Source organism: Naegleria gruberi (genome assembly GCF_000004985.1).
Source record: "Naegleria gruberi genomic scaffold NAEGRscaffold_2, whole genome shotgun sequence".
Lineage (NCBI taxonomy): Eukaryota > Heterolobosea > Eutetramitea > Acrasida > Naegleriidae > Naegleria > Naegleria gruberi.
In genome coordinates, this window is record NW_003163325.1 from 48,246 (window position 1) to 65,770 (window position 17,525).

Below are 17,525 nucleotides of genomic sequence, written 5' to 3' on the forward strand. Positions count from 1 at the left end.
AATTTAAACGATCCAATTCACTCTCTAATGTCAATGGAATTGAAATTACAGAATTTGTTATTCTTTTGATATTTTCCTCTCATTTGAGAAATTGTTTTCCATTGGTTGAGTAAATTATATGCAGATCATTTTTGGTTTATTGATAAATTTCCTTTGCCCCATTCGTTTTACAATTCTTAATATGCTAGAAGATGATGAGAATAATTAAGACGTCTTTCTCGAAAACATCAATAATCTCCCGAAGCCTTGTTATTATTATTTTAAAAGACAAAAATAAAAAACACAAAATAGCCTAACACAACGCATCATCACAACAGCCGACAGTTTTAAAATAATTTAACGGCTATTCATCAACATTTTTGTATCATAAAACAACAACCTCAACATATATAATCATCAACGATGGAATCATGTCTCAAGACTCATCAGGACTAAAACAATCAAACGGAAATACTAAAGATCCACTTGTTGTAAAATTGGAGGCTAACAAGCTCCGACTAGGATGCACAAGAGACGACTATAGAACATTGCAAATTATTGGGAAGGGTTCTTTTGGACATGTCTTTTTAGCATACTCAATTCATGGAAATCAACCTCATGTCGCTATAAAGAAAATAGACAAGGAATTACTACTGAATGACTATAATGTTGATCGTTTAAATAGTGAAATAACTATTCACCTGAATATGAATCACGAAAATATTGTGGAATTATATCTTTATTTTGAACAAAATAATTCTTATTATCTAGTGATGGAGTATTGTAAAGGAGGTGATATGTATAAATTCTTGAAAAAACAAAAAACCTTTAATGAAGCCCAATCAAAACATTACTTGACACAAATTGTGAATGCACTGATATATTTACAATCGTTCGGAGTGGTTCACAGGGATCTCAAAGTATGTACACTATATCATTAGAATCAATTTAATGTTTTTAAAGCTTTCTAACATTTTACTAACTGAAGACCAGCAACAAATCAAATTATCAGACTTTGGACTCTCCACAAAGCTTGATAGTGTTGATGGAGAGCAAAGCACTATTCTAGGAACGCCAAATTATATGGCCTAGTAAGTTTTTAATCAATTTTTAACCAACACCATTCAGTGAAATTGTAAATAAGATGAATTATGGAATGAAGGTAGATAATTGGGCTCTAGGTTGTATATTATTTACATTTTTGGTTGGTGAATCTCCATTTGATGAAGGAAGTAGAACTCAAACGTTTGATAAGATTAGAAAATTGGATTACAAGATTCCTGATTTTGTCTCTAAAAATGCAAGAGATTTGATTGAAAAACTTCTGCATCCAGATCCTACCAAACGTATTTCCCTTATCGAATGTAAATCTCACCCTTTTCTAAGAGAATCTATTCCAAAGCCTATTCAAACTAATGGATTCAATTCTAACTCAAGGGCAAAAACACAGGAAGAGATTTCATCCACAATTACCAAGACTCCATTCAATACCATTAGAATTAAACCATTCACTCACAAGAAGAACGATATTCATATAGAGATTAATGAAACAGGGAATGTATTCTTGACATTTAATAATGGAGACAGAAGATTTATTGTTTCAGGAGATGGAAAAACGATATGGTATGAAAAGAAAGCATCAAGGCGGAAAGAGTTCTCCTTCTTTGAAATGCCATCATCAGTAGAAAAATACTATGAATATGCCAGAAATTTAATTGACACTATTAAGAGTAAGACTCCAAAAATAATATACCTAGATACTGATTTCAAATGTATTCAAATGGAAAATCATCCATTTCCTGATTATGAAACATCACTCTTTCCATCGGGTATCAGAATGGTGTATCAAAGAAGAAAAAGCATGGTCATTGTGAGATTTTCTAAGGAAAGATCTGTTTCAATTCACCTCAACAAGGACCTCACATTATTCAAAGAAGAAATGGATCTCATAGATAATCACAAAATTGTAAAAGTAGAAGGATCACTAACTGTTGAAGAGAGCGAAATTCTTTTCAATAACTCTGTTCTGTGGTCCAGTTTAGGCCATGTAAAGAAAGGTATTGATCTCATAGAACAAGCAGAGAGAGAAATGGCGATCGATTCTTATCCATTCTTTATCAATGCAACCAGTAACACATCTGGTCCTCTAAGTCCAACCCTAAGTGATACCAGTACAACAAGTAGTAACAATTCCTCTACACTGAATCGTTGTTTACTTTCATCTCTTTCCTTCTCCACCAACAACAGTGAATCCAACCCACCAGATGATAGTAGCTTTTCTAATCCACATTTCTATTAAACTTTCCTCCTTAAATAACTTTTCAAAACACCTCAAATAATCTTCTCAAACTGCTTAATTGAAACATTCTTTATTCGTGAAATATTCTGCTATGGCTGTATGACATTCATATCTACTTTACTCATCTAATTAAATTCTTATAGGGTATGTTATATTTTCCTGCCAACTCAGTCGTACTCTTCTTACTTCCATTTACGGGAGAACTAGCATAGTTACGCAGCCGCGACTCTAAGGTTTTGTTAAGAAACTATTTTAAAGATTCCAGATTTTTCCTCAAGTTAAAAACTTGCGAATTTCTCTTTCAGGATTTTAAATAATTTCAAATGCTTGATGAAGATTGGTATTTTCGAATTGAGGTTTCAAATAAATGGTGAACGTTGCAAAGACAGTGACCGTGTCATTACGGGATCAAGGTGATAGGTATTCCCTCCATTTGAAAAATACTGTCTAAATGTTAAGAAATTAAATAAGGTTAATAATTTAAATACAATAAATCCCTCCATCTAACGTTAATTATTTCACTGGTCCATTCTTCCAAACTTCTACTATATAATGCTACTTAATATCAAGTGATTTTAATTGTTTCATTTCGCATATGAAATTAGGCTTCTTCATCACCAATTCGATTGTTAGAAATATCAAGTGATGTTAATTGTTTCATTTCACTTATTGATTTGGCTTCTTCATCACCAATTCTATTTCCACCAATATTAAGTGATTTTAATTGTTTCATGTCAATTATTGATTTGGCTCCTTCATCACCAATTCGATTGTTATAAACATTAAGTGATGTTAATTGATTCATTCCACTTATAGACTTGGCTCCTTCATCACCAATTCGATTTCCACTAATATCAAGTGATGTTAATTGATTCATTCCACTTATGAATTTGGCTCCTTCCTCACCAATTTGATTGAAATAAATATCAAGTGATGTTAATTGTTTCACTTCAATTATTGATTTGGCTCCTTCATCACCAATTTGATTTCCACTAATATCAAGCGATGTTAATTGATTCATTTCACTTATTGACTTGGCTCCTTCATCACCAATTTGATTGTAATAAACACTAAGTGATGTTAATTGTTTCATTTCACTTATGAATTTGGCTCCTTCATCACCAATTCCATTTTCATCAATAGTAAGTGATTTTAATTGTTTCATTTCACTTATGAATTTGGCTTGTTCTATAGAGTCAAGCAACCTTCTCGAAAATTTAACATTTTCAATACTATTCATAAATTGACTTGTCATGAATAATTTAATTCGTTTCTCTGTAAATTTTTTTTTGAATTCAATAACAAGTTTTGAACGTTCCTTGATCACATTAAAGAATTGTTTTGAAATCAAGGAACAATTATTCAAAATAAACCACGAATCATCAATCATGGAAATTATTTCAAAACAAACATCATCTGAAAATATTTCTTGGAGCACAAGTTTTTTCTTTTTTCTTTTCTTATTTTTGATCCGAAATTGCTTTTTAAAATCTTGAATGCTTCGTTTGCTCATTTTTTTTGTGTTAACTTGTCAATAACATCTGTCTATTAAGTTTGTTGGTCAAACTCAAATGATGACAGATAATGAAGTGGATTTAATCAAATTGTTTTACTAAATCCAATTTATTTTTAATATCTGGCATTGAAAATCCTTTTGATATCAAGATTTAACTGGTTTATTTTGCTCTAGTTTTTCTCTTTCTTGTAATTTCTTAAGCTTTTCTAATAGATTAATGCTTGGCATTCCATTTTGAATTGTTCTATCCAAGAATTGGCGGATGCTTCTTCATATTTCTTGTCAAAGAATAAATTATAAGCAGCTCCATAAGATTGCCAAAGATTTCTCTGCATTCTAATATTTGATTAATTTCAACTGAATTGTAAAATAAACTTACCATCTTATTTAACTTCCATAAAATCTCCAAACTCATAAACATTCACTTCAGTAATTTGTTTAGAAGACATACTCTGGTGATTTTTAGAATGCCAATTCTTGTTAAGCGACTTGTCTAGGAAGAATCTGTGTTGATAGAAATTATGAGTTATTTCCTTAATTTCTTCAGTGACAACAATTTCATTGTTCAATTCAAAAGATATCGCTATCAAAGAAACAACAATTTTATAAAGAGATTTGGAATAGTGGTTTCAATTAATATTTGAAAGGTTGTTATGAGAATTCTTTAAATGCGAGAACATTATTGGAAGACTTGTTAAATCATAACCCTTTTTATTATTCAAAATAATGGATTTGAAAGATTTTCAAAACCATTTTACATTTCTGGTTTCTACTAATAATTTATTTCAAAACAAGAAACCGTAGTCATAATCAAATCACAAAAATATCCACTGACATGGTGTTTGAGTGAGAGTGTTGAAATTTCTAAAATCAAGGAAAAACGGTTAGAAGAATCTGAAGAATTAAATTCACTCAAAATTTGCATTTGTATTCATTTAAACATTTAGGGAAATTAAAGAAACTTTCCTATAAACATATGGCTCTGATTAACCAATTCCCAAACAATTATTGGACCATATAAACAATATCATGAGATAACAAGGGAGAAAACTTTTAAAATCAGTCATATCTATTGACTTGAAATACACTATTATTCGCCACTTGTTTGTCCATATAAAACCTCTTTAATTTTCCTGAATGTTTAAATGAATACACGGACAAATTTTGTTTGAAATTAACAGATTCAACTAATTCTTCCATTCCAATAACACTATTTATCAATAAATTATATTTAAAGGAATCAATTTGATATTCTTGATGAAATAAAATGTGCATTTTTTTTATTTAAAATAAATTTTTTAATAAATTATTTAGAAAATATATTTTCTCAAAACACCAGTGGCACCAAGATAAGCAGACCAAATCAACAAGGCAACCATTGGAAGGAAACTCAATCCAAATCCAGCAGAACGATTATTTGGATATCCTAAACCATACAAAATTCTTCCAACCAAATAAACTAAACCAATAATTCCACAAACAAAATCATTTCCACTGGCCAAAGCAGTCAACCAAAGTCCACTAATAAAAACAGTCAAATATTCAAGACCATTCATTTGAATACGATAAACTCTTTCAAATTCCAAGTTGCCAGTAACAGCTGGTGCCTTGACGCCATATTTAACTCTTGCAGATCCAACACTGAGTGCAGTGAAAATGTAATAGATTAAATTTAACACACTGGCAGTGAGAACGAGAGGATAAGTTTCGGTGATGATATTTGATGACATTTTTTTTGATTAATTTCAAAGTCAAACGATTGTTGTTAGTCCTCTTAGGATTATGTGAAAGAGCAGTAGGAAAATGCTTCCGCACCAAACGTGTTTAAATTGAAGGACTGTTTAATTTGGGGAGGATTTCACATCCCTTTGATCCGCTATTATGTACGTCCTCATTGAGGATTCGAATCGTTGAATTCATTAATGACACCACTCAACAATAAGTCATTCCTTAACAACTTTAACATAAATTGTTTGAAATTTATTTAAAGAACTTGCCAATGTTCTTCAAAAGCACAACAAACTTTCATGCAAACCATAGCACCTGATAATGGATAACTCGATATCGAAACATATTCGTCTACATAATCAACTTTCAAATCACCACGAGCAAAGGCACCAATAACGAAAACCATTGGTCCATCTTCTGAAATGTCAGTAGGATCTTGTGATGGTTTCTTATTGACCATAGCTCTTTGTTTAGCACATAAAACTGGAACATATTCCTCCAAACGAACAACAGTTTCTTGATTATATTCTGCAGCAACTTTCAATGCAGTTGATGGTAAATGTTCTGTAATTGGATTTTTGATAACTTTAAACAAAACTGCTTCTGTTTCAGATGCCTTGATTTTGTGTTTGAAAAGCAATTGAACCATCAAACCTGCAAAACGTTTATAAGTACGAGGAACACGAGTATGTGGATTAACTTCTATCAATGTATTATCAGCAGTATGCATGTAAACTTGTAAAAGACCTGCCTTACTTATCGGAGAGTCAAAAAGTGAAAGTAAACATTGATGAACGACATCAGGTCTGTAATCATCTGGATTCTTTCCATGTTTTGATAAATAGGTACGATGATCATCACTGTTTAATAATTTATATTTTTCTCCAATTTTACCAACTTCAAGAGGACAATTTTCCAAAACTACAATCAATCTTCTCTTACTTTCCTTTTCCACATATTTCTTTGCTTGGAGTGTCTTTGCTTCCTTTGAAACTTTATCAGCAGCACCCGATGGTGTAGAATTTGATGAAGAAGTGTGTTTACGTTCTCTTTGTTGTTTTGGCATTTTTTATTTGTTGAACATTTTTTAAATTCATCTAATTTTTAGAAGCAATAAATTTATGATTTTAAGAAATTATAATTATTATATTAAATATTAAATATTGGAATAAAAGAATTGACGAATAGGTTGGTGTTGGTAATGAATTTAAAAATCTTGAATTTAATAATAAAAATCATAGTCTAATTTGACGAGTGTGTTCCTAGTATCATCCTTTGTCAACTTGTTGAAAATTGTGTTGAAAGAATGCTTGTAACCAACAGCTATTATCTTCTTGTTGGCATCTTCAAGTTTAGTGTAGAGAATTACACCACCTACTTTCATATCTTTGATTTGATCATTTTCAAAAACAAGTTTACCTTCTGTTAAGAATTGTTTGAGTTCTTGTTTGGAAATTTCAATTAATTGTTTAGATTCTGGTTCAATATAATCAAATAATGAAACAGCTCCTGCTAAAGTAATTTGATATTTTCCACTATCAATATCAAAGGCAATATTACCAGCATTGAAAAACTTGAGCATCAAAGAGTCATTGTAAGTATAGTTACTTCTCAAATAATTGCTCAAATATCTATTGGAAATAAAATTGATTTTTTTAGGTGTGGGAATGCTTTCCAAGGTACTTTGAGTATTGTTCTTATCTACTTGTTGCAAATGCTTGACATATTTGCTTTCACCAGTGGTTTGAATGATAAAGTTTCCAATATCAATATCAATGGATTTTTTGAATTCATAGAAATTAAAAACATGATTCAAAATTTCTGGTAAAACTCTGACGTAAATGTTATGCTTCAAATTTTGCTTTTGATTATTGCCTTTCTCTTGGTTGGCTTTCTTCTTGTTCAATTTTTGTTGTAATTTTCTTTGTCTCTTTGTTTTTTCTTCTGCAGAGTTAATCTTTTTCAATCTCAACTTGGCAACATAAAAACCACCAGAATTATTCATGTGTGGCAAAATTCTCATTGTATATTGCAAGTTCATATCCTTGATGTCATCCTTAATAAACATACTTGGTTGAATCTTTTTACATCCTTCCTTCTTTGGCATGTTTTCAGACTTGTCACCACTCTTGATTGTAAATTCAATACTGGTATCCTGAATATCCTCGAACTTTTCAACAACATTTCCCAAACTATCTACAACTTTCCAATCATTAATACCCTTCAAATATTTAATATTATTATTGATATTTTGTAATGATGTTTCCAAATCAACTAATTCAAATCTATAATTTGTTTTTCTAATAGCTTCAGCAACAACTGCTTCATCTTCAATAGGGTTTAAACTACATGTTGAATATACAATTTCATATTCTCCATCGTACTTGATTAATTTAAGGCTACTATTTTCAGTGGTGATTTCTTCAGTTGTTTCACCACTAGTATTTTCATCCAAACTAGTGTTTTCATTATTGAAACTGGTTAACATAATTTGCATAGCAGAAACCAAGATGGAAACTTGGGTAGCATGATTGTGGTGACCATGATCATATGTCCATCTTTCCCACAAATCACGTGACTTACGAAGAGTACCATCACCTGAACATACAGCATCACACAAGATGTGATGAATATGAGAAAGAACTTGACCATTCAAACTACTAGAAGACAATTGTTGATGCAATGTTACTGCATTGTAATGACTGATTACTACATTGTTAGTAAATTGGTTAGGTTCTCTATTCAAATTAGAAAATAAGGTACCCAATCTCTTTCTATCAATATCATTACAAATTAAAAATTTGGAATAATCTCCTTGATTCAAATAATATTCAACCATTTGAGCAGATTTGCTTCCTGGTGCTGAACACATATCCAAATATCCATCTACAAGTTTACCATTAACTACCTCACTACTATCAGATGATTCAACTTGTAAGGAATTTTCATCTTGAGGAGTAAAACACAATGGAGGAATCATACTGACAAGTTCTTGTCTACTAATATATCCAATGTCTGTTAATTTAACAAGATATTCTCTGAACTCTCTCAAAACTGCTTGTCCTTCAGCTACTCTAGTATCACTACTGACAATTGTATTGTCTGCTGATGCATCAAATTGTTGAATATCATCATCATCATTTTCCGATGATTTTCTCAGTTTAGTCTTGGAAATATTAGGATGAATTTGATAAAATAATTGATTAATGTGATTCAAGTTAATAATATCAATAGTATTTCCATCATTTTCTTGTTCTTTAGGTAAAATTTTACCTTCCAAATAAATATAATTATTTAATTTCAACTTGAATTCGTTCAACTTGTTTTGAATCTTTTCAATCAAGTCCAATGGAAGTGATTTGTTGATACGGAATGTTGTTGGAAGAGGTTCTTGGAATGATTTAATCATTTCATCCATCTCTTCCTTTGTCTTTACTATTTGCTGAATATTAAAATAATAATTATAGAACATGGCATTCTCTGGAATGATATCTTCGTAGCCTCTTTTAACTTTCTTTTGTTGTTGACAAATTTCATCATTACCATTTTCCGCCACTACACTCACACATTCACATTTATTTTCCAAATCTTCATCACCAGTTGTTGTGCTTCTTTCTTGACGTTTTCCCAACAAATTATTGTCGGAAGATGTTATTTCTTCTGATGACATTTTTTTATCGAAAATTCAAATAAATATTAAATTCAATTTTACTATTGCACTTTTTTCATCCATTGAAATACAATTTCTCAAATCTACATTATCAATTTTAATTCATTAGTTATTGCTAAATAATAACATTGTCATCATTAAAGGCGGGAGAATTCATTCTTCAAATAAATTTGTGCGTTAATTTTATCTTCACCAACTTCAAAAAAAATGCTCAATCCAAATCATCAACACGAACACGAACATCATCACGGATGTGGTTGTTCCGATCATCACCATCACGAAGAAGAAGAAGAGGAGGACGAAGAAGAAAATAATCAAATGAATGATGAAGAGGAAAATTTACAACCATCAAGACCAATTTCTACTTTTAATTTGGAGACTACACTTGATGATAAGGAACCATTACCTTTGGATCAAAAGCCTATTGCTTGTATTGTTTTGGGTATGGCTGGAAGTGGTAAAACAACAATTATGCAAAGAATTAATGCCTATATTCATGAAAAGGGTCATCCTTCTTATATTGTAAATTTGGATCCTGCTGTATTGGACGTTCCTTATGGAGCACATATTGATATTAGAGATACTGTCAATTATAAGGAGGTTATGAAACAATTTAGTTTGGGACCAAATGGAGGAATTTTAACAGCACTTAATTTATTCTCAACTCGTTTCGATCAAGTTGTGGATTTGATTGATAAAAAAGCAAGAGTTGGTTTTCAAAATTCAGAAGAGCCAACCTTTAGAAAGAAGAAACTGGATTATGTATTTATTGATACACCAGGTCAAATTGAAATTTTTACTTGGTCTGCCAGTGGTCAAATTATTTCAGAAGGATTGGCAACATCTTTCCCAACCTGTATCATTTATGTTATAGACACTCCAAGAAATACTAGTCCAATTACATTCATGTCAAACATGTTATATGCCTGCTCAATTCTGTATAAGACTCGTTTGCCATTCCTTATTGTTTTTAATAAGATTGATGTGGTGAGACATGACTTTATCAATGAATGGATGAAAGATTTTGAAGCATTCCAAGATGCTCTTGCTAAGGATGAAAGTTATAGTAGTTCATTGGCTCATTCTATGAGTTTAGTATTGGATGAATTTTATGAAAATATTGACACTGTTGGTGTGAGTGCAATGACAGGAGAAGGTGTTGAAGAAATGTTCAAGCTAATTGATGGAAAATGTAAAGAATATGAGGAGACATACTACCAAGAATTACTCGAAAAGGAAAAAGAAAGAGAAAAAGCAAAACTAGAGAAACAAGATGAAGATATTCGAAGATTAGAACAAGATTTTAGACGTTTTAATACTGCTGGAAAGAAGCAACCAAAAACAGAAGATGAAGAATTACAAGATTTCCTCCAAGATATAAAGAAATAAACATTTATTTTCCTTAATTAATCCTTGCTTGGTTTGTAAAGAATTCGGGATGAAAGTGCAACATATTCCTTTTCCTCATTTGTAAAGTCTAATGACAGGTGGTAAAGGGCATTATATAACTTGTAATCAATGTACGATTCTAAATGTTGGAAATTCAAATTATTCAAATAATGTATGCAATTACTATCCAATTTGATAATTGAATAAAGTGAGAGGGAAAAATATTTAACAGCATCTTTTACAACTGGTACATTGGCAGCAGTGGCTGTATTGTTGATCAAACTTGCTGTTAATCTATTCAAAGTTGCTACACAATTTTCCAATAAGGAACGAGTATTACGTTGACTGGTTTCTGACTTTTCAATGAATGGGAAATTAAATTGTGTCTGGACAAGAATAGTTAAATGATCAGACAAGATAGGAGGAAGTTGAACTCCAATTCTTTGTACATTAAATCTTAAATTATGTAAAATCATTGAAGCATTGAAAGCATTCTTCTCTTGATTAGAGGTAGAGTTCAATAATTGTAAAATAAAATTGATAAGCAAATCATACTTGTCTAAATGATTTGTAAAGTAGTTCAAACCAATAGGATGAATCAAGCAGTGTGCTAGACAACTCGAGATCAAGGTTAATGTGAAACCATCTACGTTATTAACATTCTTCATTCTATCCAAAATATCTACAAGTGTTAGATTTTCGTGATGAGTTAATAAATATTCTACACATTCTTTTTTGAGTAATAATACTCTCAATAAATCGAATGCTGCTGCTTTAAACTTATCATTCAATACTTGAATTAAATAGTGAATAGTACTAAATAATTGTTTGATAGTATTATTATCTAAATGTTCTGGCATTTGGTTGAAAACATTTAGAATACTTAATTGCTCTGTTTTAACTAACTCATTAATCTTAGAGATACACTTGCCAATATTTTGTGTTGCATTCATTTCATGAGGTTTGGTATGGTCATTATAGCCATATCTGCTTATCATTACATCAACCAATTTTAGCTCCATTTCAAGTATTTTTGCTGGATCTTGTTTTGAGGCTGATTCTTTAAGCATACCAATAAGAGTATGAATAGTTGTCCTGATGGCATCATATAACTCTTTGATGTCTGGTCTGAATTCTTCATTATCTGTAAAGCATGCCATTATTGTTGAATATAATTGCTGTACAATTGATGTAACTGAAAAGTCTTTTTCTCCATATTTGCTTCCAAACAAAACTTCATGAAGTACGTGTCCCAGGTTGAAAATATCGTTACTCTTTTTAGAAAGAATATCATTGATAGAGCCATTGGAATTGTTCTTGCATGCTTTAATCTCAGGAGAAGATTGTTTTTCATCTAATTGGTTGAACAATAGCCCATAATCATAAACATATAGCAATTTCGTATCATTAACAAATCTGAATGAGTTAGGTTTGATGTTACCATGTGTAATATTTGAATAGTGCAAAACATAAATTGAGGAAATAATTTTCAACATGGTACTAAATTGATGTATAGGATGTGTTAATAAATTGTTGTCTAAATAAAATCTGCAACTACTTGTTTGTTCGAAAAGAGTATTGGAAGAATAAACAAGATGTAAGTTATTGTTTTCATACTTGAAATTCAATAATTGTGGGAATATTGGGAGATTGATATGTTTGATAAAATGTACAGAAGGTAAATACTTTTGGAAATATGAAATTCTTTTGTAAATTGATTGTAAATCATTTACACTCAACTTGGCATTGTACAAAAAGTTCAAAATTTCATGCTGTAAATAAACGCCATGGAAGAGTTTGTAATTTACGGCGTGAGCTTGCATCTGAGTAACATACTTGCAGTATTTTTCAAAAAGTAAATTACTTGCAAAACTGCTCTCCTTTGTATAATCTTTACATGGTATGTCGTTCAAATCTTTGATATATCTCGATTCATTGAGTGCTTCAATGGACTCTGAAATATCTTTGAATTCGCACAATTTACTTAAATGCAATGCAGTGCGTAGGAAATGATCTTGAATACTCAGATTAGTTTTTTTGATTAATTTCATAATAAAGTATTTAGAGTGTTCTGTTGGCTTCAAATAGTGTTTGATGATTGCATATTGCAAACATGTCATACCTGTTTCCTTTGATTGCTGATTTACATTAATGTTTGGTTGTCTGATCAAAAATTTGAAAATTGTTTTGCTATCATTCAGAACACAATCCACCAATGGAAATTTAGGAGTTGTTGTTTCAGGAATAATGTATTCATAAGGACCTTCCATATTCTGATTAATATCTACTTGGTATTGTAAAATTTCTTTAACTAATTCAATACTTCTGTGTTGTTTAATACACAAAAATAATGCGTGATTCAAGGAATTGTTAAGATTGCTATTTGTGCTCAAACTGTTATTGTTAGTAAGATAATTCAAATGGAGTCTTAAGAGTTCAATATTATTCTGAGAAACTGCATATTGTAATGGAGTAATAGTACCATGAAACAAAACAGTATCATACTGTTGAATATCCAAATATTGTAGTAACAAACTAGAAGCTGCTAAGCTATTAAATAATGTAGCATAGTGAAGAGGAGTGAAACTTCTTTCATCTCTTTCCATAATCATTTGGTTATAAACTGGTAATAAGATTTGCAAAGTTTGTACAGAATCTTCCTTGCAAGCCACAACAAGGATTGATTGGCTAAGTTTGTTCTTTAAATTAAAATTAAACAAGGAAGAAAATAATTGAGAATTCACAATATGTTGGACGAGATGGAAATGATTTTTTCTAACTGCAATGAGGACAGCAGATTCACCGTCATCATTCAACAAATTGAAAAATTTAGAATATTTTGTAAAGTCTTCATCAAAATGTTCACAAATCTTTGCAAATAATAAATCAAAAATTTCTACGTTAGCTTGCCCTTTACAGAGTGTATGTAGAATTGTTTCTTTTTCCATGTTTTTAAGAGTTATATCTCTTGTTTCCTTTAGCAATAATTCAAATATTGGTACACTATTTCCCATACTTGCTAAATGAATTGGAAGGTTTGCTATACCATCTTTCTCATTCAATTGATTCTTGAGTTTGGATTGTAATAATAATTTGACACAGTCCAAATGCTCGTACCTGACAGCCAAATGCAATGCAGTCATGCCTATGTTGTTTTTACACGTCTTATCAAACTCTACATTCAATAAGAGTGATATCAGGTCAGCTTTACCATTCTTGGAATGGAGTAAAAACAAATCTTCCAATGATTTGCTTCTTTGTGATGCACAGTAATTTTTAACTGCTAAATTAATATCGTAATCAGAAGCTTCTAGATAGAATAAACTGGTATCGGTATCAATTTCAAATAGATCACAAAAATTAGATATCAGTTTAGTTTTTAACTCTTCCTTTTTAGGATCAAAGTCTATAGAGTAACTATCTGATGTGAAAACAAAATAACAATCTTTCTTTTGCAATTGTTCCTTGCCTAAAACCTGACTATCATTGATAACGTGATTTTCATAATTCACAAAATTGATACCATTCTCAATGCAATGCTTGAATGTTGGAACGTGGTAGAATTTCAACTCACTGTTATTTGGCAATTGACTCCACTGTAATACTTGATTCTCGTTTAATGGTAATCTAAATTCGTTCCATTTACGAACAATTTTAACTTCATTACTGTTATTAGTTTTACCATTAGTTGCTTTATCATTAAAACTCTTGGCAACACCACTATTACTACTATTGTTTTTTGTTGCTTTTTTAGCATCAATAATAGTTGCTTTGTGTTCATAACAAATTACAAGAACAACAAAGTTTGAATGACGATCATTATATTCGGTAAACATTTTTGATCACAGCTCTGTGAGAAATAAAGAAATATTTAGACAGTCTCCTACTATTACTTTACATGCTGATCAGCAAAAGAAATACTAGTTTGTGATGAAGAGTTTCAGAAAATAATCTGCAGCTGGCTACACAAATGATCAAGATCCGAGGGAGGTCTGACCACAATCAAAAAAGGCTTTGTGAAGAAAGCAGCTGTGAGTTTTTTTTCTTTGGGTGATTGCTGGAACTTGAAGCTAATTTTATTTGCCGCTTTTTTTACCAATGGTATTGAATGGCTTGGGAATTCTCTCAATATCAGCAGAAAGAGCACGCGTGATAGATAAATGTTGTTATTGGATGAAAATGTTTTTTTGATAGGAAGATAATACTCGATTTTAGTGAAGTGATCTTGTTGCTCATTAGAAAGAAATGATTTATTGTTGAAGGTGAATATAAAATAATAATTTTAATTAAAAAAATGGAACAATCACTAGGAGGCAATACGAGTAGCTTGTTTTTTATTAGTACGGAGGAAGATTTTGAATTCGAAGAAAAAATCGTCAGTAATCCGTACATGCTCAAGACGTGGCTAGCCTATATTAAATACAAACAAACCTTTCAAAGCAATTCTGATCAATACAATAATATTATTAATGTTACTTTTGAAAGAGCCTTGTCCTATTTACCAGGAAGTTATAAATTATGGAATATGTATCTTGATGTGAGGATTGTACAATGTGAATCACTTCATCCGATCACTAGACTTGATCCTGTGGAACTTAGTGTGGATAAACATGATTTGAAGTTCCATGATGACATCATGAAGGATAAACCAAAACTGATGGAAAAGAATCTTGATTTAAAAATTATTGAAGCAGTCAATCAAGTTTTTGAAAAAAGTTTAATCACCATGCATAGAATGCCATTAATATGGTTAAAGTATCTAAAGTTTATTGTCAGATATCAACCATCAATTACATATGTTAGATCGGTACTTAATCGTGCCCTGCAGGCACTTCCATTAACTCAACATCAAATCATTTGGAAGTTCATATCTATGGAGTGGATACTCAACCCACAATCTAAAGTTCCAACAGAAACAGGAAGAAGATTATTGAAAAGATATTTAAGATTGGAACCTTCATTTATCAACAATTATGTAGATTACCTGAATAGAAATAACTGCTATACAGAATTATGCGAATTATATATTTATTTCTTGAATTATGCCTCCACACAGGTAGATTCTAAAACTAACTCATCATCAGTAGCCTCAAGTGTTATTGTAAATGATGCCATTTGTAAACAAAATGAGGCTCTTGTTTTTGAAAAATCAGCTGTACAATACCTAACAGATCACTCTCCACTTCAAATATGGGAGTATTTCTGTGATATTCTTGGAACAAAGGCACTCTCTATTAATATGCCACATTCAAAAATTGAAAATACACTCTTATCTGGTATTAAGAGATATCCAAGTGAGGTTGGAAAGTTGTGGACTACTCTCGCACAATATTATATTCAATATGGTAAATTTGATATTGCTATGGGAATTTATGAAAAAGGAATGGAAAGTGTATCCACAGTTAAGGATTGGAATTTGATATTTGATACATATGCCAAACTCTTTGATGAGCTTATCAAAGTACAAATGAGTGATCTTCAGAGCGAAAATCCTGACAAAGCTCTTGAAGCAAAGCTTGAAATATTAATTGCAAAATATGAAGGATTGATGGATAGACGAGCACTACTTCTAAATACTGTAAAACTTAAACAAAATCCAAGTCACGTTCATGAATGGCACAACAGAATTAAACTGTTAAAGGCCATCAAAGATCATGAAAGAGTAATTGAAGCTTATGAGCAAGCTATACAAAATATCAAGTCTGACCAAGCTACTCACGGCAAATTATTTACAATCTGGAACAGTTATGCTAGATTCTTTGAAATGGAACTTAAATCTATTGAAAAAGCTAGAGAAGTATATGATAGATGTTTGAGTGAAACAACAGACGATAGTACAAACATTTTGTCTGTGGTTGACTTGGAGAGAGTTGTTACTGATTATGCTGAAATGGAATTGAGAAATAACAATCCACAGCAAGCATTAGCTATTCTATTTAAAGCAACTCATCCAAACGACAAATCAAACACTTTATCTTGCCAACGCTCACTACTTGTGTGGAGTTTTTTACTAGATCTTGAAGAGTCAACTACCAAGAATATTAAGAGAATGAAGAAATTCTTCAACGAAATGATAGATCTCAAAATTGTTACACCAAATACTGTAATTAATTTTACTAATTTATTGATTGAAAATAAGTATTTTGAAGAAGCATTCAAAATATTCGAGAGAGCAACCTCACTCTTCCACTACCCACAAGTTTTTCCCATTTGGATGCAATATTTACTTCAGTTTGTAAATAGATACCAACACACCAAATCCGAAAGAAGTAGAGACATGTTTGAACAAGCCATCAAAAATTTACCATTCTACTCTATCGACAGGGCTGCCCAAGAGTTTGCCTCTGAAAAGAAGTATATTGTGAAAAACCAACACGCTAGAGACTTTTTCTTATTGTATGCCAACTTTGAAGAAAATTATGGAATCAGCTCAAAGGCAATTAATGTATATGATAGAGCAACCAAGTCTGTAACTCCAAACTCACAAGAACAATTCCAACTTTATCAATTATACATCACACGTATTACTGAAACTTATGGAGTTGCTAAGGCAAGAGAAGTTATTGATCTTGCATTGAATCAATCTGTAGAGATGAATAATGCCAAGGAAGAATCATATGTATTTATTAGAGACTTGGCACTTAAATATGTTTACATGGAACTGAAACTTGGTGAAGTTGACCGTGCAAGAAGTATTTTTGCTTTTGCGTCCTCTTTCTGCAATCCTGACAATACTGATCATTTTACAAAATTCTGGGATAGATGGCAAAAGTTTGAAAAATGTTATGGCAATTTAGAAACATTCAAGGAATATCTTAGAGTACGTCGATTTGTCCAGCAACAATATAGCTCTTCAAACACTGCATTCAAAAAATAAGAGAATAAAATTGGAATAGTATTATAATTTTCAACACAAAACAACGAACAAGTGATTTATGGATAAA

At 31.1% G+C, this 17,525-nt stretch overlaps 8 protein-coding genes across 8 annotated transcripts; 3 read left to right on the forward strand and 5 right to left on the reverse strand.

The window, feature by feature from the left end:
- Positions 1 to 410: 410 nt before the first annotated feature.
- Positions 411 to 1,366, forward strand: NAEGRDRAFT_29554 (uncharacterized protein; the record flags this gene model as incomplete). The annotated part of the gene is made up of 3 exons (XM_002682543.1): positions 411 to 899; positions 943 to 1,070; positions 1,108 to 1,366. Coding segments are annotated over 3 exons (876 nt in total), but the record flags the coding sequence as incomplete, so codon positions are not given.
- A 1,513-nt stretch (positions 1,367 to 2,879) lies between these two features.
- Positions 2,880 to 3,791, reverse strand: NAEGRDRAFT_56580 (uncharacterized protein; the record flags this gene model as incomplete). The annotated part of the gene is made up of 1 exon (XM_002682737.1): positions 2,880 to 3,791. One exon carries the CDS (start codon positions 3,789 to 3,791, stop codon positions 2,880 to 2,882), a length of 912 nt encoding a protein of 303 aa, XP_002682783.1.
- A 1,313-nt stretch (positions 3,792 to 5,104) lies between these two features.
- Positions 5,105 to 5,524, reverse strand: NAEGRDRAFT_61724 (uncharacterized protein; the record flags this gene model as incomplete). Its single annotated transcript, XM_002682738.1, has 1 exon — positions 5,105 to 5,524. The coding sequence occupies one exon, from the start codon at positions 5,522 to 5,524 to the stop codon at positions 5,105 to 5,107; it is 420 nt and encodes a 139-aa protein (XP_002682784.1).
- A 254-nt stretch (positions 5,525 to 5,778) lies between these two features.
- NAEGRDRAFT_60179 (uncharacterized protein) lies at positions 5,779 to 6,588 on the reverse strand (the record flags this gene model as incomplete). Its single annotated transcript, XM_002682739.1, has 2 exons — positions 5,779 to 5,936; positions 6,000 to 6,588. The coding sequence occupies 2 exons, from the start codon at positions 6,586 to 6,588 to the stop codon at positions 5,779 to 5,781; spliced, it is 747 nt and encodes a 248-aa protein (XP_002682785.1).
- Positions 6,589 to 6,719: 131 nt separating this feature from the next.
- NAEGRDRAFT_56581 (uncharacterized protein) lies at positions 6,720 to 9,197 on the reverse strand. The gene has a single exon (XM_002682740.1). The coding sequence runs from the start codon at positions 9,190 to 9,192 to the stop codon at positions 6,745 to 6,747; it is 2,448 nt and encodes an 815-aa protein (XP_002682786.1). The 5' UTR covers positions 9,193 to 9,197; the 3' UTR covers positions 6,720 to 6,744.
- A 313-nt stretch (positions 9,198 to 9,510) lies between these two features.
- Positions 9,511 to 10,581, forward strand: NAEGRDRAFT_29598 (uncharacterized protein; the record flags this gene model as incomplete). The annotated part of the gene is made up of 2 exons (XM_002682544.1): positions 9,511 to 9,900; positions 9,943 to 10,581. The coding sequence occupies 2 exons, from the start codon at positions 9,511 to 9,513 to the stop codon at positions 10,579 to 10,581; spliced, it is 1,029 nt and encodes a 342-aa protein (XP_002682590.1).
- Positions 10,582 to 10,888: 307 nt separating this feature from the next.
- NAEGRDRAFT_45339 (uncharacterized protein) lies at positions 10,889 to 14,417 on the reverse strand (the record flags this gene model as incomplete). Its single annotated transcript, XM_002682741.1, has 2 exons — positions 10,889 to 10,967; positions 11,137 to 14,417. 2 exons carry the CDS (start codon positions 14,415 to 14,417, stop codon positions 10,889 to 10,891), a joined length of 3,360 nt encoding a protein of 1,119 aa, XP_002682787.1.
- A 458-nt stretch (positions 14,418 to 14,875) lies between these two features.
- On the forward strand, positions 14,876 to 17,458 carry NAEGRDRAFT_29703 (uncharacterized protein; the record flags this gene model as incomplete). The annotated part of the gene is made up of 3 exons (XM_002682545.1): positions 14,876 to 15,179; positions 15,276 to 15,674; positions 15,753 to 17,458. 3 exons carry the CDS (start codon positions 14,876 to 14,878, stop codon positions 17,456 to 17,458), a joined length of 2,409 nt encoding a protein of 802 aa, XP_002682591.1.
- Positions 17,459 to 17,525: the final 67 nt, after the last annotated feature.

Coding starts and splice junctions, on each gene's coding strand:
- NAEGRDRAFT_56581 (XM_002682740.1), bottom strand. CDS start 9,192: ATGTCATCAGAAGAAATAACATCTTCCGACAATAATTTGTTGGGAAAA.